Source organism: Pelodiscus sinensis, chromosome 9, assembly GCF_049634645.1.
Source record: "Pelodiscus sinensis isolate JC-2024 chromosome 9, ASM4963464v1, whole genome shotgun sequence".
NCBI classification, from domain to species: domain Eukaryota; kingdom Metazoa; phylum Chordata; order Testudines; family Trionychidae; genus Pelodiscus; species Pelodiscus sinensis.
The window spans coordinates 318,009-341,608 of NC_134719.1; the positions used below are offsets into that span (position 1 = coordinate 318,009).

At 65.9% G+C, this 23,600-nt stretch overlaps 1 protein-coding gene across 4 annotated transcripts in view; it reads right to left on the reverse strand.

The window, feature by feature from the left end:
- Window positions 1-23,600, reverse strand: part of ERI3 (ERI1 exoribonuclease family member 3) — a 187,263-nt gene that overhangs the window by 46,593 nt on the left and 117,070 nt on the right. For all 4 annotated transcript variants that reach the window (XM_075935805.1, XM_075935806.1, XM_075935804.1 and 1 more), the window contains one exon: window positions 10,576-10,675. In XM_075935805.1, coding sequence (XP_075791920.1) covers window positions 10,576-10,675 — 100 coding nt within the window. Of the gene's footprint in view, window positions 1-10,575; window positions 10,676-23,600 lie in introns of those variants that run through there.

Genomic DNA, 23,600 nt, shown 5'->3' on the forward strand with positions numbered 1-23,600 from the left:
TAAAAGCTCGTCTCCGCTCGCTGCCTTCCCAGCTGTGACACCTCTCCCAGGAGTTAATTAGAATCATGTCACCACGTTAATGTGCTCTGACTGGACTCTGACAATCGCTCGCCCGCGTCCCGCCACCCCGGCCAGGCCCGCCTGCCTCCCCCCCAGCCCCCGCCAGGGCACCGCGGGCCCAGCGCCCCCCGGCCCGGCCTCGCCCGCCCGGCTCGCCCCTCCCCGCCTGCCTGCGCGGGCTCGCTCGCCTGCCCGCCACACTGCGCATCCGCTCCACCTGTTCCGGCGCCGCTGACCTTTGCAAGCACTAATTCAACATGACACTGCTCGTTTGATGACATTTCTGTGGAGTTTTACTCGAGTCTCTTTTAATTATTTAACTGGGAGTCGTGTCCCGCCCCCCCCGGACCGTGGGCCACGTGCATGGGAGAGCCACCCGTGGCCACGCCCCATGGCGGCGCAGTCAGCCCCGGAGTGGTGCGGAGCTCCACGTGGGCCTGGCACACTCCCTCCGTTGACACAGGGCCGGGCCGGTTCCCCATGACGCCACCGGCACCCAGGCCAAGCGTCGTCAGGCTGCGCCGTGGGACGGGGCCGGCATCCGTGTGGGGCCCACGGGTCAGACCAGCAGCTGGGCACCAGGGATACCTGCACCTGGGGGCCGCCTGTGTCCAGGGATACCCCCCCAGGGGCCAACCGGTGCCTCAGACGAGGGGCCCTCAGGCCCCGAGAGGGCAAGTCTGTTCTCAGGGGCTCCCGACCAGCCCTGTCCCATCCATGGGCCTGCGTCCCCCCCGGCAGCGCCATGCCCTGGCAACGGGGACTCTCCTGCAGCCGGGGGCTGGGCGGTAACCCTGCTACCCAGCCACTGCCGCTGCCTCCGGGCCAAGCCTCCAGGAGACACTGGCCTGCAGGGAAAGCCAAGGCTGACACGGCTATCGGGGGAACTCAGGCGGGAGGGGAGCACGGTCGAGGGACACCTCCCTGCACCCATCCTCCTTCCAGGATCCTGCGCATCCGCCTGGGCCGGCCAAGACCCAGCTACCGGCTCCGTGTGCTCCGGGCCCCGCCTGCCCGTGCCCTCTGGCTGTCGGCCCTCGCACTGTGACTAGGAGCACCTGGGCGGGGCTGCCTCGGGCGTGGGTCCTTCGGGGCCCCCACAGAGCAATCAGCAGCGAGGCACAGGCCGGGCAGCCTGGGCAGCTGGGATCAGAGCCGTCCCCATCAGGCTGGGTCAGACCAAAGTCCATCTCGCCCAGGGTCCTGTCTGCCCACAGCGGCCAGTGCCGGGGGCCCAGAGGGAGGGATCACAACAGGGACTCATCACGTGATCCCTCCCCTGCCGCCCAGTCCCAGACAAACAGAGGCCGGGGACGCCATACCTACCCATCCTGGCTAACAGCCGTTGATGGACCTAACCTCCATGAACCTATCTAGGTTCTTTTTTTGAACCCTGTTCAAGTCCTGGTCTTCACAACATCCTGTGGCAAGGAGTTCCACAGGTTGTGTGCGCTGCGTGAAGTAGTACTTCCTTTGGTTTCTTTTAAACCTGCTGCCTATCATGGCGTAGCTACCTAAGGGTTTCTCTTCGCAGCCCATCGCACAGGCCGCCCTCCCGGTGTGCACACCCATGTGGGAACCATCCCTGCTGAGGATGGGTGCTGGCGTCAGATGGCCAGGCCCCTGCCGGTCCAGCTAGAGAGATGCTGGGTGTGACGCGCCCCAGGCAAGCGGAGGCTCCAGGTGTGCTGTGTGAGAGCTCGCAGAGGAAAGGGCGGCGTGTGCGCACAGGGGGCAGAAAGCTGGAGGGAGCTCAGGCCCTAACGAGGGAGGAAGGGCGGCGGAGAGCTGACGCAAAGCCGGGAAGCTCAGGCCCGTCCAGGGCGAGGGGTTTGTGAGCTGCCGGGCTGCACCCCAGCCGGCTCCCCGGCTCCCCCGGCTCCGGGGGAGTTAATTAGAATCGTGTCACTAAGTAAACGCGCTCTGCCTGGACTCTGACAGACGCTCACCTCTGACACCGGGGGCCAGGAGACAATCCACATCAAACTACTGCCGCGTGACCCTTTTAGCACGCAGAGTACACTCGCTGCACGGCGACTTGAAGCTCATTAAAACTGTCTACTCTGTGAGCAGCCCATTAACCTCCCTGTTAAAACCAGGCAATTCCTCTTCCGCGCGAGGCCTAATTAATGCTCCGGCGCAGGAACAGTGCACCCCCCTCGCCGCCCCACACCCCGCAGGGCCCGAGGGGAGGGAGCTAGAAAGGCAGAGCCGCACGCCACCTCTCTCGCCAGACGGGCCGCTGACCCTTGAAAACAGGGAGGCTTTTCCGGGAGGCGGACGGCACGTGGCGGGCCAGCTACGTGGGGCCGGCGGCGCAGCCTGGCTGCCGTTTATGTCGGCAGTGCTCGGGGTACTCCAGGGAGCGAGTCCAATGGCGCCGGAGCCTGTCCGCGGGCCTGGGGGGAGGGGCTCGGCGCCGGGAGGCTCACGAGTGACTCCAGGCTTTACCCACCGGCGTGCGGAGCGGCAGCGCTTCGGCCTCAGACGCCCCCATTCGCTCAGCCCCCAAAGCACCCAGGCCCGCGAACCCCTCCCCTCCCCGGCACAGACCCGGGTCCAGGCCCTGTCCCAAGAAAGGGGCATGCCCAGCATGGCTGGCCGGGTCCCTGGCCTTCCCGTACCGGCACAGCAGGTGCAGCCCGGGGCCAGGTCCCTCTCAGCCTCCTCCCCTCACTGGAGCCCAAAGTCTCCAGGTCCGGTAGCCCCGAGCCAGCGCCTGCTCCTGGCCCCACCAGGGGCGCAGCAGTGCACGGCCGCCAGTCACAGCCCCGGGAGCTGGCTGCTACTGAAGGACCGGCTCAGTCCGACCACGGCAGGCCGGTGGCCACGGGGGGACAGCGCTTGCTGTGTGTGCTATACGGCAGGGCCAGCCCTGGGTCGGCACGCAGGGTCCCCGTGCTAAACACACCTGCCGGGTCCACTCGCAGCCCTGAGTCACCCCGCCCCCACAAAGCAACAGCCCGCCGAGGACCCCCGGGACAGCCGCCGCCCGGGAGCCTCCGTCCCCCGCAGCCAGAGCCAGTCCGGAACCGAAGCCTGGCTCCAGAGGAACCCAGAATGGCCGCAAGGGCTCCTGCACTGGGGCTGGGGGTTCAGCTGGCGGGGGGCAGACCCTCGTGCGGATCAGGCTGTCGGAGGCCCCCCCACGAGGGACAGGAATGGAGGCTTGAGGGGGACGGGAGGCGCCCCAGGAGCAGAGCGGGAAGGGAGGCTGCCAAGGGGCAGAGAGGAGGTAAAACCCCCTGTGCCGGGCGGGGGGGTGTCTGCTCTGTGACCGGGTCCCCTGCGCTGGGCTGTGCGATTCCCACAGACTCCCCCACACGGGGATTGGCCCAGACACCTGGGCCCAGCCTGGGCAGGGAACAAGGCTCTTCCCGGGGGAGACAAAGGGAGGGAGGGGGAGACGGCCCCTGGCTGGGGGCAGGGCAGTTTTTTGCAGGGAAACCATGAAGAGAAGAGACTAAGCAGAGTGCTGGGAGTCCAGGGGCCGGTGGAGCGCTGCCCCCAGGGGTCTAGGGCAGCCAGCCCCTGCCTCCTTACGTCCACATCACGTCTGTGCTGGGCTGGATCCCGGAGAAGCAATAACCCCCCTGTTCTACTGGCGGGCGGAGTCCCATCTCGCTGCTACGGGGGTGCTGGATCGGGGGTCCCCGACGCGCCGGCACACCCCTCTTCAGCCTGCAGGGCAGGCACCAGGCGGTGGCCACGAGTCTCCGAGCAGTGGGGAAGGAAACCAGCATGGAACGAACTGGGACACGGGAGCCACGGAGAGGGCAAAATCCCTGCTCTGTGTGTGCCTGGAAGTGGCGATTCACGACGGCTTCCTTGTCCGCTGGGACGCAGCTCATCGCAATGTGACCCCTGGGGGCCTGGGCGGGGCCGTGGCAGCACTGCGAGGGCGGTTCGGCATCCACCCACCTCTCATCCGACTCCGGGCGCCGGAGCCTCGCCGGCCGCGCGTGGCACAACAGCAGCGTGCTCACGCTGGAGGTGCCCTGCCCACAGTGCTGAGCGGGGGAGCCAACAGCCTACGCGGGGCCCGAGCAAGGCGCGGGGGGGACTGTGGCTCCACGCCCCGAAAGGGGCGGGGCCTCAGGCAGAAGGGGTGGGGCCAGGGGCTGTCAGCACTTAGTGCCGCCTGGACCACGGTGCCGCCTCCTCCCTTCCCAGAGCAGCAGTGGGCAACTGCCCCTGTTGCCCCCCATCGGCGGGCTGGGGGCTGAGCGCCAGGCCCCTTGGGGGCTCTCCTGCCACGTGCCCAGGGAGGGAGGCTCCCGCGAGCGCAAGTCACGTCCCCGGACCCTGGCTGATGCCCTCCATGCCAGAGCTCCGGAAGCGCCAGCATCCCACATCAACACACGCCCAACGGGGGTCTTGAGTCTCCCCCAACCCAGCCCCCCCGCCCAGGCTCCCCCCATCTCGGATACGTTGGGAAGCTCAGGCCTGACCCTATTCTCCTTAATCCAGTGCCCCTCGGAGCGCCGGGGGAGGGGCCGTGTCTCCCCCCACAGGGCCATGGGAATCCAAGCTCTCATGAGCGGAGGGGCAGGCCCTGTTGCATGCTGGGACTCGTAGTCTCTATGGGCGGCACCACCCTGTGAAAGAGGAGGCGGCACAGACGCTGTGGGAAGACCCCAGCTGCTCCATGGCTGCTCTCTCGCTGCACCCAGCTGGGGCTGGGCAGGGCTGCTTAGCCAACGGGCCCGTGCTGCCAGCTCTTTGGCCACCCCAGCGCCCGCCTGCTTCCAGCCGCCACTTGTCATGAACACAAGAACGGTGAGACGGGCCCATGCAGCCCAGTGCCCTGTCGGCCCGCAGTGGCCAGGGCCGGGTGTCCCAGGGAGAACACACAGAACAGGGAATCACCAAGGGATCCCTCCCGTCGCCCATTCCCACCGTTCCTACCCAGCCTGGCTAACAGCCCTTAACGGACTTAACCGCCATGGATCTAGCCGGCGCTTCTTGGAACCCTGCTAAAGGCCTAGACTTCACCACGTCCCGCAGGTTGACTGTGCGCTGAGTGAAGAAAAACGTCCATTTCTTTGAACCATAGAATCCCAGGGCTGGAAGAGACCTCAGGGGCATCGAGTCCAACCCCTGCCCAAGGCAGGACCAACCCAACTTAATCATCCCAGCCAGGGCTTGGTCAAGCCGAGACTTAAACACCTCTAGGGATGGAGACTCCACCGCTTCCCTAGGTAACCCAGCCCAGTGCTTCCCCACCCGCCTAGGGAAATAGTTTTTCCTAATCTCTAACCTGGACCTCTCCCACCACAACTTGAGCCCATTGCTCCTTGTTCTGCATCTGTCACCACTGAGAACAGCCTCTCTCCAGCCTCTGTGGAACCTCCCCTCAGGAAGTTGAAGGTTTCTCTCACCCCCCCCCCACTCTTCTCTTCCGCAGGCTAAACAAGCCCAGCTCCCTCAGCCTCTCCTCGTAGCTCATATGCTCCAGCCCCCTAATCATTTTGGTCGCCCTCCGCTGGACCCTCTCCAATGCGTCCACATCCTTCCTGTAATTGGGGGCCCGGAACTAGACACAATACTCCAGATGTGGCCTCATCAGAGCCGAGTAAAGAGGAATAATGACATCTCTGGATCAGCTGGCCATGCTCCTCCTAATGCACCTCAATATGCCATTCGCCTTCTTGGCTACTAGGGCCCCCTGTTGACTCATCCAGCTTCTCATCCACTGGAATTTTGTTTTGTTTTAAACCTGCTGCCTGTTAATTTCATTGGGTGACCCCTAGTTCTTATATTGTGGGAATAAGTAAATAACTCTTCATTACTCACTTTCTCCAGGCCAGTCATGATTGTATAGACCTCTGTCCTATCCCCCCTCAGTCTCCTCTTTTCTAAGGGGACAAGTCCCAGTCTCTTCAATCTCGCTTCATCCGGGACCCATTCCAAACCCCTCATCATTTGTGTTCCCCTTTTCTGAATCTTTCCCGGTGCCAAGATCTCTTTGTTGAGGTGAGGCAGTGTTCAAGATGAGGGCATACCATGGATTTATACAGAGGCAGTAAAAACTTTGGAAGCCCGGAGGGCCATAATGATACTCACAGCACATGGCGACGGCCGCAACTCAAGTGTGGTTGCATGTACATGCAAATATATATGCAAATGTATGCAAATAGCTTCTTTCACACCAATGGGCATGAATACAAAGATTAAGGCAAGACTACCCATCATGCAGGCCCCATTGAAGTCAGTTCCGCTGGTACTAATATTCACCCGATTCCCACCTGTATGACAGTCTTGTAGTGAACAATGACGTCCAGTAACGTAACTACTAAAGCGCGCATCAACAGAAGACCCTTCTATTGACTCGCCGTCGTGGGGCGTGTTCCCGGGGCAGCCGTGTTCAAGGGATCCCCCCCGCGGGTCGCATGTTGAGCCCCGTGTAAACCCAAACCTCCCCGCGGGCCGCAAACACACGGGCCACGTGTTGAGTAGCCCTGCACTAAGATATTCTCGGGCTTATTCTCTGTCCCACTATTTCCCAGTTTTATCTGGCCATGGAACCCTTTTAAACGTGAAAGAATGTTGCAGAACCCCTAAGAACAGTCTCATCTATGGAGCTGAAAAAGCAGACTGTGCGACGCGGCGCTAGCACACTTGTATTCAGTCACCCACGTGAGCCACGCTCCCGGAGAGTGAGCACGGGGACTCACGGGGGTATCTAACAGGCGATGGCACCCCTAACTGCCGGTGCACGCAGTGCTGAGTAGTTTCATCATCGCCCCACACTCTGGCTACGCTGGCGTTATCGTGGCACACACCAATGCAAATGGTTCTCACTCCAATTCAGACATGCGTAAAGATTCATCGTTATTTTTAAATCATAAAATGTGATTGTCGTGGAACTTCCTCGCGGAACCCTGAGTGTCTGTGCGGCACCCCGGCCGTGCGGGAAACACCGCTTTAAGGATCCCCAAGAGGGACGGCCAGCGCCCACCGAGTGGGGGTTTGCAGAGGACGCTCCACGCTGACTCCCAGATCTCGCTCACGCAGCTGTAGCTACATGAGCCCCATCAGGTTGTATGCAGAGCGGGATTCTGGTTTCCAACGGGCATTCCTCTGCATTTAGCAACATTCAATTGCATTTGCCATTTTGTCGCCCAGTCGCTCAGTCTGGCACGGGCCCGCGGGCTGCCTGGGGACGCCAGAGGCCTGCCGATCTGGGCAGCCGTTGAGTCAGCTCTCCTCCACGCAGCGCTGTGAAGGGGCGCTCCGCAGGGCCTCGCGCCGGGCTCCGAGAAGGCCCCGTGGCCGCCCCACGGTGGCTCTCCAGCCTCAGGGCCTGTGCGTCACGCCGGAGCCGCTGTGCCCCCGCCAGAGGCTGCCTCGCGGAAACCCCCCAGGCTGGGCAGAGCGACTGGGGCGGACAAACACCTCTCTTGCCAAGGGTTCCTCGCGGGGCCAGCGAACGAGGCTCTGCTAAACGCAGGCGGTAACTGCCGGCAGAGCAGCCCCTCCCAGGATGTGCCAGGAGAAGGAGACGCGCCCACGGCAGCCGCTGGCCCCTGCACCGCTCCCGGCTCCAGGCTCAGACACCGGAGCCCAAGTGGAGAGGGCAGTTGCCAGACCCCCTGTATTCTGAGCACCCCTCCCCGCCCCGCACTAGCGAAATGAATGTGCTACCGGGCAAGGAAGCAAATTTTAATGCTCCCTCTGTCAATAATGGAACCAGATCCATAGTTCAAAAGGAGCCTGCTAATTAAAAGCTGGTGAGTGTTAAATAATTCATCTCCTTAACGCGGATTGATTGGCGAGGTTAGTGGGTAGAGCCTTGGAACAATATTAAACAGCTTCCTCCAGGCTCGGGTGCAGGGACGCTCCCAGGCCGGGGGGCAGGAAACTGCAGCACCTTTCTAACCTGGGGGAGCAGAACACTGGGGGGCTGGGATACAGCTCTGCCCCACAGCCCAGGGCTCCGTTCCCACCAGCAGCCCCCTGCCGGCCCAGCACTAGCTCCTGACCACACACAGCCCTTAACTCTGCCCCACAGCCCAGGGCTCCGTTCTCACCAGCAGCCCCCTGCCGGCCCAGCACTAGCTCCTGACCACACACAGCCCTTAACTCTGCCCCACAGCCCAGGGCTCCGTTCCCACCAGCAGCCCCCTGCCGGCCCAGCACTAGCTCCTGACCACACACAGCCCTTAACTCTGCCCCACAGCCTCCTGCCCCCAGCCCGCCTGGCGCCCCTCACTCCCGCACAGCAAGGCCACTGACCCGGACATGCCCCCCTGCGGTTCCAGACACCACGTGCCTCCCGGATGCAAATGAGCCGGCCGGCTCCGCACCGCGCTGCATCCTGCTCCCCCACCCTATGGCAGGTCCCGCAGGGCCAACACAGGCAGCCCCTGCAGTGTCCGACTGCCACTGGCTGGAAGACACGGGGAGGCTGCAGAGCACCAGCCCGGCACGACCCCAGCCGCCAATCCCCAGCATGGGCTGGAGGGGGCCGACAGGGGCCCCCAGCCCACGGGATCGTAACAGCTGGGCCATGCCCTCAAGCCATCACTGGCGCTGCTGACCACGCACACACCGGGGCGCAGGGCGGGGGCACCCCGTGGATGGAGGGGAGTTGGCACAGGACACGGCGGGGCGCAGGGCGGGGGCACCCGTGGACACGGAGTTGGCACAGGTCACGGCGGGACGCAGGGCGGGGGGCACCCCGTGGACGGAGGGGAGTTGGCACAGGTCACGGTGGGGCGCAGGGCGGGGGCACCCGTGGACACGGAGTTGGCACAGGTCACGGCGGGACGCAGGGCGGGGGGCACCCCGTGGACGGAGGGGAGTTGGCACAGGTCACGGCGGGGCACAGAGCGGGGGGCACGCCGTGGACACGGAGTTGGCACAGGTCACGGCGGGGCGCAGGGCGGGGGCACCCCGTGGACGGAGGGGAGTTGGCACAGGTCACGGAGGGGCACAGGGCGGGGGCACCCCGTGGACGGAGGGGAGTTGGCACAGGTCACGGTGGGGCGCAGGGCGGGGGCACCCCGTGGACGGAGGGGAGTTGGCACAGGTCACGGCGGGGCACAGGGCGGGGGGCACCTGTGGACACGGAGTTGGCACAGGTCACGGCGGGGCGCAGGGCGGGGGCACCCGTGGACGGAGGGGAGTTGGCACAGGTCACGGCGGGGCACAGAGCGGGGGGCACCCTGTGGATGGAGGGGAGTTGGCACAGGTCACGGCGGGGCACGGAGCGGGGGGCACGCCGTGGACACGGAGTTGGCACAGGTCACGGTGGGGCGCAGGGCGGGGGCACCCCGTGGACGGAGGGGAGTTGGCACAGGTCACGGAGGGGCACAGGGCGGGGGGCACCCGTGGACACGGAGTTGGCACAGGTCACGGCGGGGCGCAGGGCGGGGGCACCCGTGGACGGAGGGGAGTTGGCACAGGTCACGGCGGGGCACAGAGCGGGGGGCACCCTGTGGATGGAGGGGAGTTGGCACAGGTCACGGCGGGGCGCAGGGCGGGGGGCACCCCTGGACACGGAGTTGGCACAGGTCACGGCGGGGCGCAGGGCGGGGGGCACCCCTGGACACGGAGTTGGCACAGGTCACGGCGGGGCGCAGGGCGGGGGCACCCCGTGGACGGAGGGGAGTTGGCACAGGTCACGGCGGGGCGCAGGGCGGGGGGCACCCCGTGGACGGAGGGGAGTTGGCACAGGTCACGGCGGGGCGCAGGGCGGGGGCACCCCGTGGACGGAGGGGAGTTGGCACAGGTCACGGCGGGGCGCAGGGCGGGGGCACCCCGTGGATGGAGGGGAGTTGGCACAGGTCACGGCGGGGCGCAGGGCGGGGGGCACCCCTGGACACGGAGTTGGCACAGGTCACGGCGGGGCGCAGGGCGGGGGCACCCCGTGGACGGAGGGGAGTTGGCACAGGTCACGGCGGGGCGCAGGGCGGGGGGCACCCCGTGGACGGAGGGGAGTTGGCACAGGTCACGGCGGGGCGCAGGGCGGGGGCACCCCGTGGACGGAGGGGAGTTGGCACAGGTCACGGCGGGGCGCAGGGCGGGGGCACCCCGTGGACGGAGGGGAGTTGGCACAGGTCACGGCGGGGCGCAGGGCGGGGGCACCCCGTGGACGGAGGGGAGTTGGCACAGGTCACGGCGGGGCACAGAGCGGGGGGCACCCTGTGGATGGAGGGGAGTTGGCACAGGTCACGGCGGGGCGCAGGGCGGGGGGCACCCCTGGACACGGAGTTGGCACAGGTCACGGCGGGGCGCAGGGCGGGGGGCACCCCTGGACACGGAGTTGGCACAGGTCACGGCGGGGCGCAGGGCGGGGGCACCCCGTGGACGGAGGGGAGCTGTCACAGGTCACAGCGGGATGCAGGGAGGGGGGCACCTGTGGACACGGAGTTGGCACACGGGCGGCAGCTGACGCTGCTGAGAATGCCGCCGGGGCGCAGGCCCACATTCTCGCCGGCCTTAGTTTACATGACCCAGGTGTATCCCCCCCCCCGCCTGAGCCTGCCGTCGCCCGGCCGCGCCACTCACCGATCCCGCTGTGGGGCCGGCCTATGTGCTGCAGGTTGAGTCCTTTGTTCATGTCTAAGAGCCCGTTCTTCGGCCAGCTCCCCATGGCAAAGCTGTACGCCTGGAAGAGAGAGAGCGGGTTAGCGCGCCGGGCGGCTGGCAGCTGCCTTCCGCAGGCTCCGGCTGCCCCGTGCCAGGGCTCCGGGGCGCTCCCGTGGGCGGCGTGTCCCGCGGGCGCAGGCCAGTCCGGAGCACAGCTCTGAGCCCAACCAGACGGCTCCGTACCCGAGAGCCCCCGGCCATGGGCCGCCCAGCACCGACCCGGCGCTTTCGCCGCCCGAGCATCTTCGACATTTGCCCGCAGAGCCCTTCGTCCGTGCCCTGGCGTGGAGCCCGCGGCCCGACACGCAGGATCTTGCACCAGGGCCTGCGGCGGGATGCGGGGGGCTCTCTCAGGGCAGGCTGGCGGTGGCGCGGACGGCACAGGGCTGGCGCTAGGCCTGTGCCCAGCCCGGCAGCAGTGTGCTGGGGCAGAGCCAGGGTGGGGGCCGTTACCGGGCGAGTCGCGGCCGGGGGCAGGCGGCTGCCCAGTCAGTGCCAGAGGAGGAGGGGCCGCGGCTGGGGACCAGCGGGGGGCACAGCCGGCACTGACGGGGCTCACGCTCAGGAAGGCAGGCAGCAGCCACGAGCCTGACGCCCTCGGTGCAAGTCCCCCCCCCTCCCCCCTTCATGCAGGGCCCCCCCAGACTTCTGTGCACCCCTGCCGCCATTAAATCCCGTTTGGCCCTGGCTGCCCCAAGGCGGGGGGGGGCCCCAGTCCCCTCGAGAAAGCACAAAAGCAGGACAGAGGCCCGGCCCGGCCCGTGTCACGCTGGGTTCCTGGAAGCAGGGGTGCCACGCCAGGCGACACGGCAGCTGCCGGCTGGGCCCGAGTCCAGCCCCTCCCCAACGCCCACAGGGGCCCCCCGCTGCACCGCTCGCCCCACCCTGGCAGGAGACCCGAGCCCCTCGTGGCTCTCGGCACTTGTGGGCCCAACGCCCAGATCCACACGCAGGCTTAGGCACCTCGCGCCAGTGCAGCCCCCGCCCCCGGGCCCCCGCCTGGTTCAGCCCCCGCCCCCCTGCCTGGTGCAGCCCCCGCCCCCCCGCCTGGTTCCCCCCCGCCCCCTGCCTGGTGCAGCCCCCGCCCCCAGGCCCCCGCCTGGTTCCCCCCCGCCCCCTGCCTGGTGCAGCCCCCGCCCCCGGGCCCCCGCCTGGTTCAGCCCCCGCCCCCCTGCCTGGTTCAGCCCCCGCCCCCCTGCCTGGTGCAGCCCCCGCCCCCCTGCCTGGTTCAGCCCCCGCCCCCGGGCCCCCGCCTGGTTCAGCCCCCGCCCCCGGGCCCCCGCCTGGTTCCCCCCCGCCCCCTGCCTGGTTCAGCCCCCGCCCCCGGGCCCCCGCCTGGTTCCCCCCCGCCCCCTGCCTGGTTCAGCCCCCGCCCTCGGGCCCCCGCCTGGTTCAGCCCCCGCCCCCGGGCCCCTGCCTGGTTCCCCCCCGCCCTCCGTCCAGAGGGAACGGTCTCCTGGCGCCCGAGTCCCTGCCCAGACACCCAGACGCCTCTCGGGGGCTCCAGCAGCCGGGGAAGAGAGGCTGTCGCCCCCCGCGCCTCCGGGCCCGACCCACCAGAGCACCCGCCACGCCCCCAGTGCCACGGCCTGGCACTTCCGGCCCCGGGGCAGCGGGTTCGGGGGGAGGGGCTGAGGGCAAGGCCCCGCTGCCCGGGGGCACAAGGGGTTACAATTGGGACCCGCCACAGGGTGACCTGGGCCCCACAGCCTCTCCACCAGGGAGAACTGGGGACTGGACCCTCTGGGGGAGCCCTCCCGCCACGCTCACCACTGCCACGGCCAGGCCCGGCCACCCTTCCCTTCCCTTCCCAACGGGGGGGGGCCCAGCTCCCCGGCGCCGAGCGTGGGCTCCGGAACCGCCCCTGCCAGCGGCCCTGGCACCGCGGGGCAGCCTGCGGAGAGGAAATAGGCTATAGGGGGAGGGCAAACAGCCAGGCTGGGCTTCCCCCTCAACCACGGCCTGACAGCGGACAGCTCGGGCGGGGCACAGGCCACGGCCCTGGCTCTGGAGCAGCCACGCTGGCAGCCCTCCGGAGGGAGGGAAGCGAGCAGGCAGTCTCCGAGCGACCCCTCCCGCCGTGGGGCAAACAGCGGCTGGCCCGGCCCGCAGAGCAGCCTGGGAACCCGACAGCCAGTCTCCGGCCGGGCGCCCCGCTGCTCCCGCAGAGATCCCTGCTCCCCGGCCCCGGACAGGCCCCCCCGGGAGAACCCACAGCGGGAGCAGACCCCCACGCGGGCAGGAGGCACCAGCCAGCCCCAGACTGACTAGCCCAAAGGCAGCCGGCTGGCAGCGCCCTCTCCTGCAAGCAGACGCTGCAGCCGGGCTGGGCACGAGGGCGCTGCCATAGCCAGCCAGGGCACCGCGGCGAGGCTCAGGCAGGCGCAGCCCCTGGACGGCTACAGCTGTGGCAGGGCCCTGGGGAAACGGAAAGGGAGCTGTGGGTAGCGGCTGCACAAGGCAGACCCCGGGCTCTCTGGCCACCAGCCAGCACTGGTCCAGCAGCACAGCTGTGGCTGACAGCGGCTATCCGAGCCAAAATGGCACAGTGTAATGTGCCCCTGCTGGCGCGGCAGGTACCACGTCCCCGGCCCAGGGGTACCGTGTGCTACAGTACGTGTCCCTGCTGGCGCGGCGGGTACCACGTCCCCGGCCCAGGGGTACCGTGTGCTACAGTACGTGTCCCTGCTGGCGCGGTGGGTACAACGTGCCTCAGCCCAGGGGTACCGTGTGCTACAGTACGTGTCCCTGCTGGCGCGGTGGGTACAACGTGCCTCAGCCCAGGGGTACCGTGTGCTACAGTACGTGTCCCTGCTGGCGCGGCAGGTACCACGTCCCCGGCCCAGGGGTACCGTGTGCTACAGTACGTGTCCCTGCTGGCGCGGCGGGTACCACGTCCCTCGGCCCAGGGGCACCGTGTGCTACAGTACGTGTCCCTGCTGGCGCGGCAGGTACCACGTCCCCGGCCCAGGGGTACCGTGTGCTACAGTACGTGTCCCTGCTGGCGCGGCAGGTACCACGTCCCCGGCCCAGGGGTACCGTGTGCTACAGTACGTGTCCCTGCTGGCGCGGCAGGTACCACGTCCCCGGCCCAGGGGTACCGTGTGCTACAGTACGTGTCCCCACTGGCGCGGTGGGTACAACGTCCCTCGGCCCAGGGGCACCGTGTGCTACAGTACGTGTCCCCGCTGGCGCGGTGGGTACCACGTCCCTCGGCCCAGGGGCACCGTGTGCTACAGTACGTGTCCCCGCTGGCGCGGCGGGTACCACGTCCCTCGGCACAGGGGCACCGTGTGCTACAGTACGTGTCCCCGCTGGCGCGGCGGGTACCACGTCCCTCAGCCCAGGGGCACCGTGTGCTACAGTACGTGTCCCTGCTGGCGCGGTGGGTACAACGTCCCTCAGCCCAGGGGCACCGTGTGCTACAGTACGTGTCCCTGCTGGCGCGGCGGGTACCACGTCCCTCGGCCCAGGGGCACCGTGTGCTACAGTACGTGTCCCTGCTGGCGCGGCGGGTACCACGTCCCTCGGCCCAGGGGCACCGTGTGCTACAGTACGTGTCCCTGCTGGCGCGGCGGGTACCACGTCCCTCGGCCCAGGGGCACCGTGTGCTACAGTACGTGTCCCTGCTGGCGCGGCGGGTACCACGTCCCTCGGCCCAGGGGCACCGTGTGCTACAGTACGTGTCCCCGCTGGCGCGGCGGGTACCACGTCCCTCGGCACAGGGGCACCGTGTGCTACAGTACTTGTCCCCGCTGGCGCGGCGGGTACCATGTTCTCCCGCTCCCCATACTACTCCAGTGTCGTCCCCCTGCCTGGTACTTTGTGCCCTGCAGTCAGAGCTGCGCCCTGCCCGGCCGAGACAGGACCAGTTCCCCCGCAAGCCGGCGGATAAGGCGGGAGCAGGCCGAGGGAGAAGTCAGAGCCAGATGCTAACACCGCAGGTGAGCCCTGCCAGCCCCCTGCCGCGCTGCCCAGCTCCGTGCCGTCCGCCCAGCCAGGCAGTCTCTGGGGCATTGCCGGCTTTTGGAAGTTAATTTATTGCCGGCATCTGTAACCATTTATGCTGCTTTGTTACTCCTGCCTTAGCAAAACACAGGGCTCCACCGATAATTAATAGACAACACTGCTAATCCTATTGGGAGATGATTAGCAATTAAAACTCCTAATTAAGTCTATGCATAATTCACTGAAATTACACTTTGTGTACACACGGAGAGGGTTCCTTGGCCTTCGACAAACATGCGCTGATATCTTCATTGTTCGGTACGTTCCCCGGGGCCGTGGCTCCCACGTCAGACCAGTGCCCGGCTGGCTGGGCGGCTCCTCACAGCTCCGCCCCGGGCGGGCACGGGTACCCGCCACGCCAACGGGCACACGGCGCCCGCGGGCGGGGGGACGTGGCACCTGCGGAGCGGTACCGAGGTGCAGTCCCTGGAAGTGCCCGTCCCGGCTCGGCGGTTAGGATGGGGTCAGCCTTCCCAGCCCCGTGGCTCTGTGGGGCAACGAGGCACAGCGCTGAGAGGCGCCAGGGCCAGACGGGGGAACGGCCGTGTGGGCTCGGGGAACTCACCACTGCTCCACCCGGCACTACCTTTTTGTGTCAGCCAATTGGCCGCCCGGCCAGCGAAGGGAGGGGCCCCGAGGCAGGAAGGGGCGCGGGAGGAGGGGCAGCCGGGGGCCGGAAGGCTGCGCCATGCCTCTCCGCCCTGGGGAGCAGCACCGGCCTGGCTTTTGCCCAGGACTTTGCTGCGCTCATCAAGGTCACAGCGTGCGGCCGCAGGACCTGAGCAAACTGGCTAAGCAGGCAGCGGGAAGGCAGCCGGCGCTGAAGGTCAAGTGCGCCCTTCTGCATATTCAAAGCTGGCGGCCGGATCGATGGGCTTTTAATTGTTTTTCCGAGGGGTTGGGAAGGAGCCGCTCGGGGCATTGATCAGCCCCAGACGAGCGCGCTCACCCTTCAGGGCTGCTGGCCCTGTCCCCGGCGCAGGCGGCTGGAGGGGAGCGCGCAGCGCACCGCGACAGCAAACAAAACAGGCCCCCGCCGGGAGGGGAGGAGGCGGACTGTGCCGGGATCGGCGAATTGCATTTGAAAATAAAGTTTTTTAATTAAAATTGGCAATTCTGAGCCGCCGGCCGGCAGCAGCCACACAATCAGGAGCGAGGCGCTTGGCTGGTTAATATTTAAACACGGCGTTTAATCTTTAAACAGGAAAGTTCTTCTCCTGCCTGTTAAAGTCAGGCGGAAGGAGCTTTACAGCCGCAGACACCAGGGCCTCCCACTCTGTCAGGGTCAAAGAGGAGGCCAGCTCCCGGCTGCAGCCAGCCACTAAGTACAGCTGTAAGTGACACTCATCGCTGCCCTGCGGCTCCAGGTTGAGCCTTTGCGACAGCTCCAGGGAGACTTCCGCAGCGCGCCGCTCGAAAAGGGGCACAGGACGTGTCAGGGAAACAACCGGCCATTGTCCTCTGGCGTGGCGCTGCCGACGGCGTTCCAGAGCTGCCGCGAGGTCTCCCTCGCCGCTGCATCGGCTCGGGCAAGGGAGCCGGGCTAGGGCCTTGCCCTCTCCGGCACCGTGTCTGGAACACGCTGACCCTGGAGGGGCCTGCCCGGGCCCTCGGCCGCGGGCTTGAAAGCAGCCGTTCTTCAATTTCACCCGCCAATTAGCGAGAAAGGGCGGAACGGCCCTTCGTCTGCCAATCGGACGCTGTTTCCCTGGGCTCGAACAAAGCCATGAACTGGCTGTGGCATCATAACGCCCGTCTCCCCCGCCTGTTACACCACATGGGTACGTCAAAACCAACCGTGGCATCCTTCCGGCCCACTTTATTGGCCTCGTTAGCACCGGGCCTCCAGCTGACAGGCACCGCCCCCCGCCTCCTCTTCTGTTGTTAATTCTGGGTTCCGGCTAGCCCTCGCCAGCTCATCCAAAGAAGGGGGTTTTGCCCACGAAAGCTCACGAGACTATTTATTTTACATGTCTAATAAATAGCGCATTAATTATAATACAATGAATATAATAAATATCATAAATAGTATAGTATTAATTGGATTAATCCTATTGATATAAATGAGTATGATCAATAGACTGGTTAGTCTCTGAGGTGCCAGGGCAGCCCTGGGGGACACAGAACAAGTCACCGTGGGGTTTTGCCCCCCATCACGTGAGCTCTCAAAGCCCGCGGGAAAAGTCAGCAAGGACGCAGTGAAGGTGGCTAACGGGACCGTCCAACCCCTTCCCGCCACCGGGAGGCGCTGGGCATTTGCTGGAACGCCGCTGGCGGCCCCCGCGTCACCCCAGCCCGCCTGGGGCCAGGAACAGCGCCTACAGGAAAGGAAACTCCGTGAGCGGCTTCGTGGCCGCTGCTCTCCCAGCCAGTGTCCAGCTGCTGCAGCCGCGCTGGGTGTCAGGGCGCCCTGGCGTGTGGCGTCCCCACTGCGGGAGGCGCCCCAGCGGCCGGGCCGGGGGAGGGGCTGGATCAGGCTGAGCGGAGCTGTCACAACGCACGGTGGAGCCGGGTGGAGGGGCATTTCCCCGAAGGGGGCTCGGCTTCCTGCAGCTTGGGAAATGCGTCTGAGCAGGAGCGTGGCAGCACGGCCGGTGGCTCACGCAGGCGCTGCCGCGCAAGGCCACACACACGCGCCTCCCTCTGAGGCACGGCGCTGAGCTGGGGCCCCGCTGGGGTGGGAGAAGGTCCCAGACGCTCTCTGCTGCTAGTCACAGATATGGACTTCCTTCCCCAACGCCATCGCTCAGTGCCTCAGTTTCCCCCAGTCGCCTGGAGAAGGCCCGAGGGCGGGAGGGGGGTGTCACGGCTATGCAGGCCTGGGTACGCGCTCCCTCCCCACGGGAGTTTAACAGCTCCCTGTCACGGCAGTGGGGCTGTCCGCATGCACAGAGCCACTCGGAGCTCTCAGGGCCGGAACTTGTCTTTAAGAGAAAAGAATTACAAAGCAAACCCAGGAATCACAGCAAAGAGCTGGGCAAGGCAAGCGACACGTGGGGGGGCGGGTGTGGGAGGAGGAGGTGAGCGCTCCCAGAGGCTGGATTTGGGGGCGACGTCACCACAATTTCCCCCGACAGCCCCTCACGCCTGGGACCAGCCAGGAGCAAACACACGGCGTGTGGAGCGGAGCCAGGCTAGACCGCACTGCTGCTCCGCCTGCCTGGCTTTCGGGGGCCACGCGGCCGCAGGTGAGAAGCAGCCCCGTTGCAGGCCGGTGTTCCGGAGCTCAGGGAATTCCCAGGGCTGGACCCGGTCAGGCCAGGGGACGGATGTAACCGGCCCGCACAGCGCGCTGTCATTCGTGTCTGGGCAAGTGCCCACGGCCTTCTCCCACACGCCGCCGCCATTCGTCTCCTGTCTCGGGCAAGCCGGACACCAGCTGCACACGCTGGCGGGCTCCAACGCCCCACGCAGAGACCCCGGCCCGCCGCCGGCAGCGCTGCGACGGACCGAGGAGGGGGCAGGCGGGGACAAGGGCCCTGCTCCATGTAAAAAGGGCAGCGCCATTCGCAGGCCTAGCTCGGCCCCATCCTCAGCGGCCAAAGTTCCAGTGAGTCCCACCCCCACTCGCCCCAGCCCCGCCTTCCAGAGCCCCCTAAGAGATTGGGGCGACCCTCATTGCAGCCGGGTCCCCTGCCTCCACGAACCGCACATGGGCGGTACCTCACCAGCGGCACACACCTCCCCATTCAAGGCAGGCCCGGTCCCTCCCCCTCAGGGCTGAGCAGGAAACAGCGAGAAGATTGGGGCAAATCTGTGCTTTGTCCCTTTGCGTTTGTCACTTTCCGAGTCGGCCACCAAATCTTTTGCCATCGCCGAACTCGGGTCTTCACCCCAAAGCCGAGCTCTTTCTAGCTGCAGCCCCTCCGCAGAACCGCGGCGATCGCGCAAGGAGGAACAGCACCACGCCCCGGCGGCAGCTCTCTTCCAAGTTTGTAAAAAACAAAGTAAAAACCTTCTAAACGCTTTGGTAAAAAACATCCATTTCCGGGGGGGGAAGCGCAAATCCCCGGTGACCTGCCGGTGCGGGGTTTGCAGGACGGGATGCCGAGAGGAGGCCTGCGCGTCTGCAACCAAACAGGCTTTTCAAAGAGACACGAGAAGGTTTTCAATCAAAGCCGGCAGCGTCCCCAGGCAGCTCTCCAGGGCAGGGGCTGCCCGGGGCCAAGCGCTCACGACAGCCTGCAGGCGCTGCTGGGACACTGGGGCGTCTGATCCGAAGTGGTCCAAGGCAGGCCGGCGCGGAGCTAGCCGGGGTATGTCTGCCCACGGAAACGTCCCAGCCGGAGCTCCGCTGATCAGGGTCCCCCGCAGCTCCGAGGCGCCGGCGTATGGACCGCAAAGCCGCAGCCCTGGATTCACGGCCGCTAGGCGGGGGCCAATCCCCGGAATGGATACGCAAGTCACTGGAATGCGGGCTGCCACCTCCCGGGCGGATCCCTCGCCCCCGCTGCGAGCGCCAATGGGCAGGAGAGAGGAGACTGCCCCTCGAGAGGGAGGGGCGCCCGCGCCGCGGTAGCAGCCTCTGTCCGGCGCTGCGTGCCAGGCGGGCCGGCGAGAGGCAGGTATCGGCCCCAGGACGGCTGCCCCGTCTAAGCAGTTTAGTCAGATGCACGGCTACATTGGCGGCTTTGCGAGTGTTTTCAAATCACTTACAAAAGCAGGATTAAACGACCCGAAATCCCATTTAATAGGACAAATAAAGAAATAACAATCGACTCCATCAGCGCCGCCGAGGCAGGGCTGGATTCCAAAAAATAAATAAAGAAGAGAGGGAGGAAAAAAGGCCGGGAGGGAGGGGGAATGTGTGTTTACTCAAGCAAAGAAAAAAATATTTAAGTGGTGTAGGGGAGAAGATTGCGGTAACTAGTGAAGAATAACATCGTCTGCTTTGCTGTCAAATCACACAAGACTTGCAGTAATAGATTCTCATTCTGACACTCAATTCAATTCAAAGGTGATCCTGCTTTATCCCAACACATCAAATATTAAACACTCGTATTAGCCGGGGTGCCGGCGCCTTTCCCGGCTTAGGCATGGCAGGAGGGTTTTTTCCCTACTTTCCTCCGCTCACTCTAATATTCTCAATGTTATCTAAACATGCCTTCATACACTGGGCTTCCTTATCAATCCCGCGGGGGGGCAACTTAAAATGGTATTAGCGCCGGGGTTTTATTATTATTATTTCCAAAGCTTTTCAATTTGGTGGGGAGAAAGCTTAGCTGAGGAGGAGGAGGAGGAGGGAGGGCGGCGGGCGAGCGGGAGCTGGAGCGAGGGAAGGCTAAGAAAGGGGAAAGCAGCCACCAGCTCTCGTTTGACTGATGCCTTTCAACAAGGGCAGTCTAGCTTGTCAAAGCCCGGGCTGGAGATGAATTGGCATATCTATTCAGCCTGCCTCTGGATGTCATGCAATACAGTTTCATATTCCCAGATAAGGCACGATAAGCAATTGCGGCCCTCATGCCAGCGCCATCCAGCCCTGCCTGCTGGTGCACGCGCCGGGCGGGTGCCTGGTGCGCAGCTCTGCCCGGCCGCGAGGAGCAGGCCTTCGTTTCCCCAGATGCAGCCGGGAGGGGGGCAGGAGAAGGCCCTAGCGGCACGGAGGCTGGGGGTGCCTCCGGCTGTTCTCCGGGCCCCCCGACGCATGCGCACTCGCGCCGGCTGCTCAGCGGGCCCTGGGGTAGGCGCCCGACATGGCGCGTGGCAGAGAATCCAAGAACGGGAAGGGCAGCGAGTCCAGGCCCCTGCCCCCGCAGCAGGACCAAGCCCCGTCTAGCCCATCCCTGACAGGCATGTCCAGCCTGCTCTGAAATATCCCCCGTGGCGGAGATTCCACAACCCCCCAGGCAATTTACCCCAGTGTTTGACCACCCCGACAGGCAGGACGTGTTTCCTCATGTCCCACCTCAACCTCCCTTGCTGCAGTCTAAGCCCATTGCTGCTGGTGTCCTCACAGGCCGAGGAGAACAAGTTTCCCCCTCCTCCTTGTGACACCCTTTTAGGTACTTGAAAACGGCTCTCGTGTCCCCTCTGTCTTCTCCTTTCCAAACTAAACAAGCCCAGTTCCTTCCGCCTCCCCTCCTAGCTCCTGTTCTCTGGGCCTTTCATCCTGGTTGTTGCTTTCTCTAGACCCTCTCCAATTTCTCCACGTGTCGTGCAATGTGGAGCCCACGCCTGGACCCAATCCTCCGACGGGGGCCTGATCAGCGCAGAGCAGCGTGGGTTCCGTCCTGCAGTCTCCCGATTAAACATCCGGGCGTTCCCTGCCCTGTGCCACGTGACGCCACTCTCCAGCATGCCACCCCCCGGCTCGGGCCCCACGGAGCAGGCCCTTTCCCCGTGCTGGGAGCGCAGGTCATGGGGCCGGCAGGAGGGCTGTGCGGCCTGCAAAACCCACATGGGGCTCAGCGAAAGGCTCCGGGGAGGGTCCATCGGGGGGCCAATCCCACAAGCATGCAGCATGGGCGTCTCCTGTGCTTCCCGGGGAACTCGCCTGCGACCGGAGGGACACTCTCAGAGGGACCCCCCGCACGCCTGACAGGAGTGGGGCACACGGTCACCCACCAGGCCCGTGTCCCCCCGTGGGTCGGCCGAGAGGCGGCTACGCTAGGGAACCGACGCTCGAGCACTGCCGGGAAGGCTCCCCGGCTCACGGGCAAGGCTGCAAAGCGGGAATTTCCCCCGGCTCGGCAGAGAGGTCGTCCAAGAGGAACGACCTGATCCACAGCATGAACCCAACCCCCTCCCGCCCGGCTCGTGGGCACGGTTACAGCGAGCCGCCACCCCCGGGAGGAGCAATTAGCTGTTCTGCTGCAGCACCTTACGGGGCCCAGCCACTGCCCCGGGTCAGAGCGCTCGTGGGTTGGAGAGGCCAAAGGCTGCTCGCCCCATACAAAGGGGGGAAACCGAGGCAGGGGGCAACTGGCTGACATGCTCACGGCCAGGCACGGCATCTGCAGCACAACTGGGCACAGAAGCCAGGCCAGTGCGTTAGCCAGAAGCCCGGCGCACCTCTCCTGGGAATGCACCGAGCCTCGGGCGTTCTCAGAGCCACGGGCCTGACTTCAGCCCGACCCCGGAAAGGGGAGCTCTGCGGCGCTGGAGCCCGAGGAATGTGCCAGGTGCACAGCTGCTGGGCATCACGGCCTGGTCTGAGCAGCCGAGACCTGCCTGCGGGGGCAGCCCTCCCGGGAAGCGCCGAAGTGTCGTCAGCTCTCCCGTTGGCAGCCTCGGCATTGCCAGGGAGGGCTCCCCGTGCCCACAGGACACAGCATCCCGTGGGCCAGGCCTCCACCGTGTCCCTGGACAGCCCCACGGCTGCAGCGTCCCGCCAAGTCCTGGCTTAGCACCCGCCAAGGAGCGGGGTGGCCGGTTCTGCTGCTCCAGCCGAGCAGCGCTTGCCCTGGGTGCGGCCACCAAGCCACTGCTGGCCGAGGACGCCTGGAGCTGGGCGCGGGACGCCTGGGGAGGCTGGCAGGGCCTCGACACCAAGAGCCACGAGGCACCAGCACCTGCTCCTGCCTCCCACTTTCCCTCTGGGGCTGTTTGCATGGGGGCTGGATCCCAGCAACGCCGCTGGACCTTGGGACACGCACGCAGAGCCCCGGGGAGCGGGCAGGGAAGGGGCAATAACCACACGGACCTGAGTACCCACGCGCCCTGTCACCAGGGCAAACGTACCACGTGTGGGGAGCAAGGCTCTTCCAACCCGGCCTGGCTCCGATTCCTGGGCTGGCCGAGGCGCCGTTCGCTGGCGCTCGGTGGGACAGGCCGGCCGGGCACAGGGTGGAGGTTTGCGTCCCGCCCCCCCTGATCCCTCCGCAGCCTCTCGCCCTGGGCGTCTGCAGGGGAGGACGTGGGCAGAGGGAGGCTGTATGCGCCCCGCCCCGCTCTGGCTGCTCCGGAGCTCCAACTCCGGCATCCAACTCCGGGCCACACGGAGGCAGGGCGGAGGTTTCTGGAGAGCACGTGGACCGTGGGGAGCTGGACCGGGGTGCCCCCAAACCTGGCTAGCGCTTAGCAGCTGCCGAAGGGAGCCACCGTTACCCCGTTATCCAAAGCCAGGTCACAGCGTCTGGCAGCCCAGGGCTTGTTCCTCGGCCTCTGGCCGTCGCAAGATTGGAATGTCAGCACCCAGCTGTGCCCCCCCAACGCGCACGCACGCCGTCACACACACACACTCAACACACCGCCCCCCATGTAGCCCATACAGAGCTCACGGCCGGCCCGGCTCTGGCAGGGGGTCGCTGTCACGACGGCGCAGCCCGCCAGGCCGCTGGCTTTTCCTGAGGGCCCAGGCGGGTTTCATTTCCGAGCGAGGAGAAAGCAGGTGCCCGCGTTCCCGGGAGCTCTCCCCTCCCGAGCGTTCCTCTCCCCTTCTTGGCTCCTGCCCCATTAGTTTAGTGCCCAGCCATCTGCGACGCCTCCGGTAATGCGGTGCCCCTTGTGTATCAGGGAGCTTTTCCATTAGCGCCTTTAATATTCTGACACCTTCGCGCAGGCTGCTATTACATTCAAACACTGATCGCCCTGTGAAATTACATCGCCCCGCTTGCTCGGCTGGAATTGTGTATAATCAGCCCGGGCCATGCACTGTCAGTCCCATCACAAACACGGCGCCAAGCAGGCCTGCGGTGGGGCGGAGCCGCGCCTCCCAGCGTATGTGTAGCTGGATGAAGAATCCCTTCCTTAAAGCATTTCCCGCCGAGGGGCGGCTGCGTGGTCGGACCAGACCTCCGGCTTCTCTGGGTATCGCTGGCGAACAGAGGGAGGGGACAGAGCTCCACTCCCCGGCAGGGCGAGGCGGGACGCGGGGAATAGCAGCCACACACAGCCCAGGGCGGGGGGAACCCGGCGTTTCACTGCCGGTGCCGCGGCTCCGTTAACACACAGACATTAGCAGGGCACGGGCCGCGTTAGAGCCTCGGGTTTAGGAG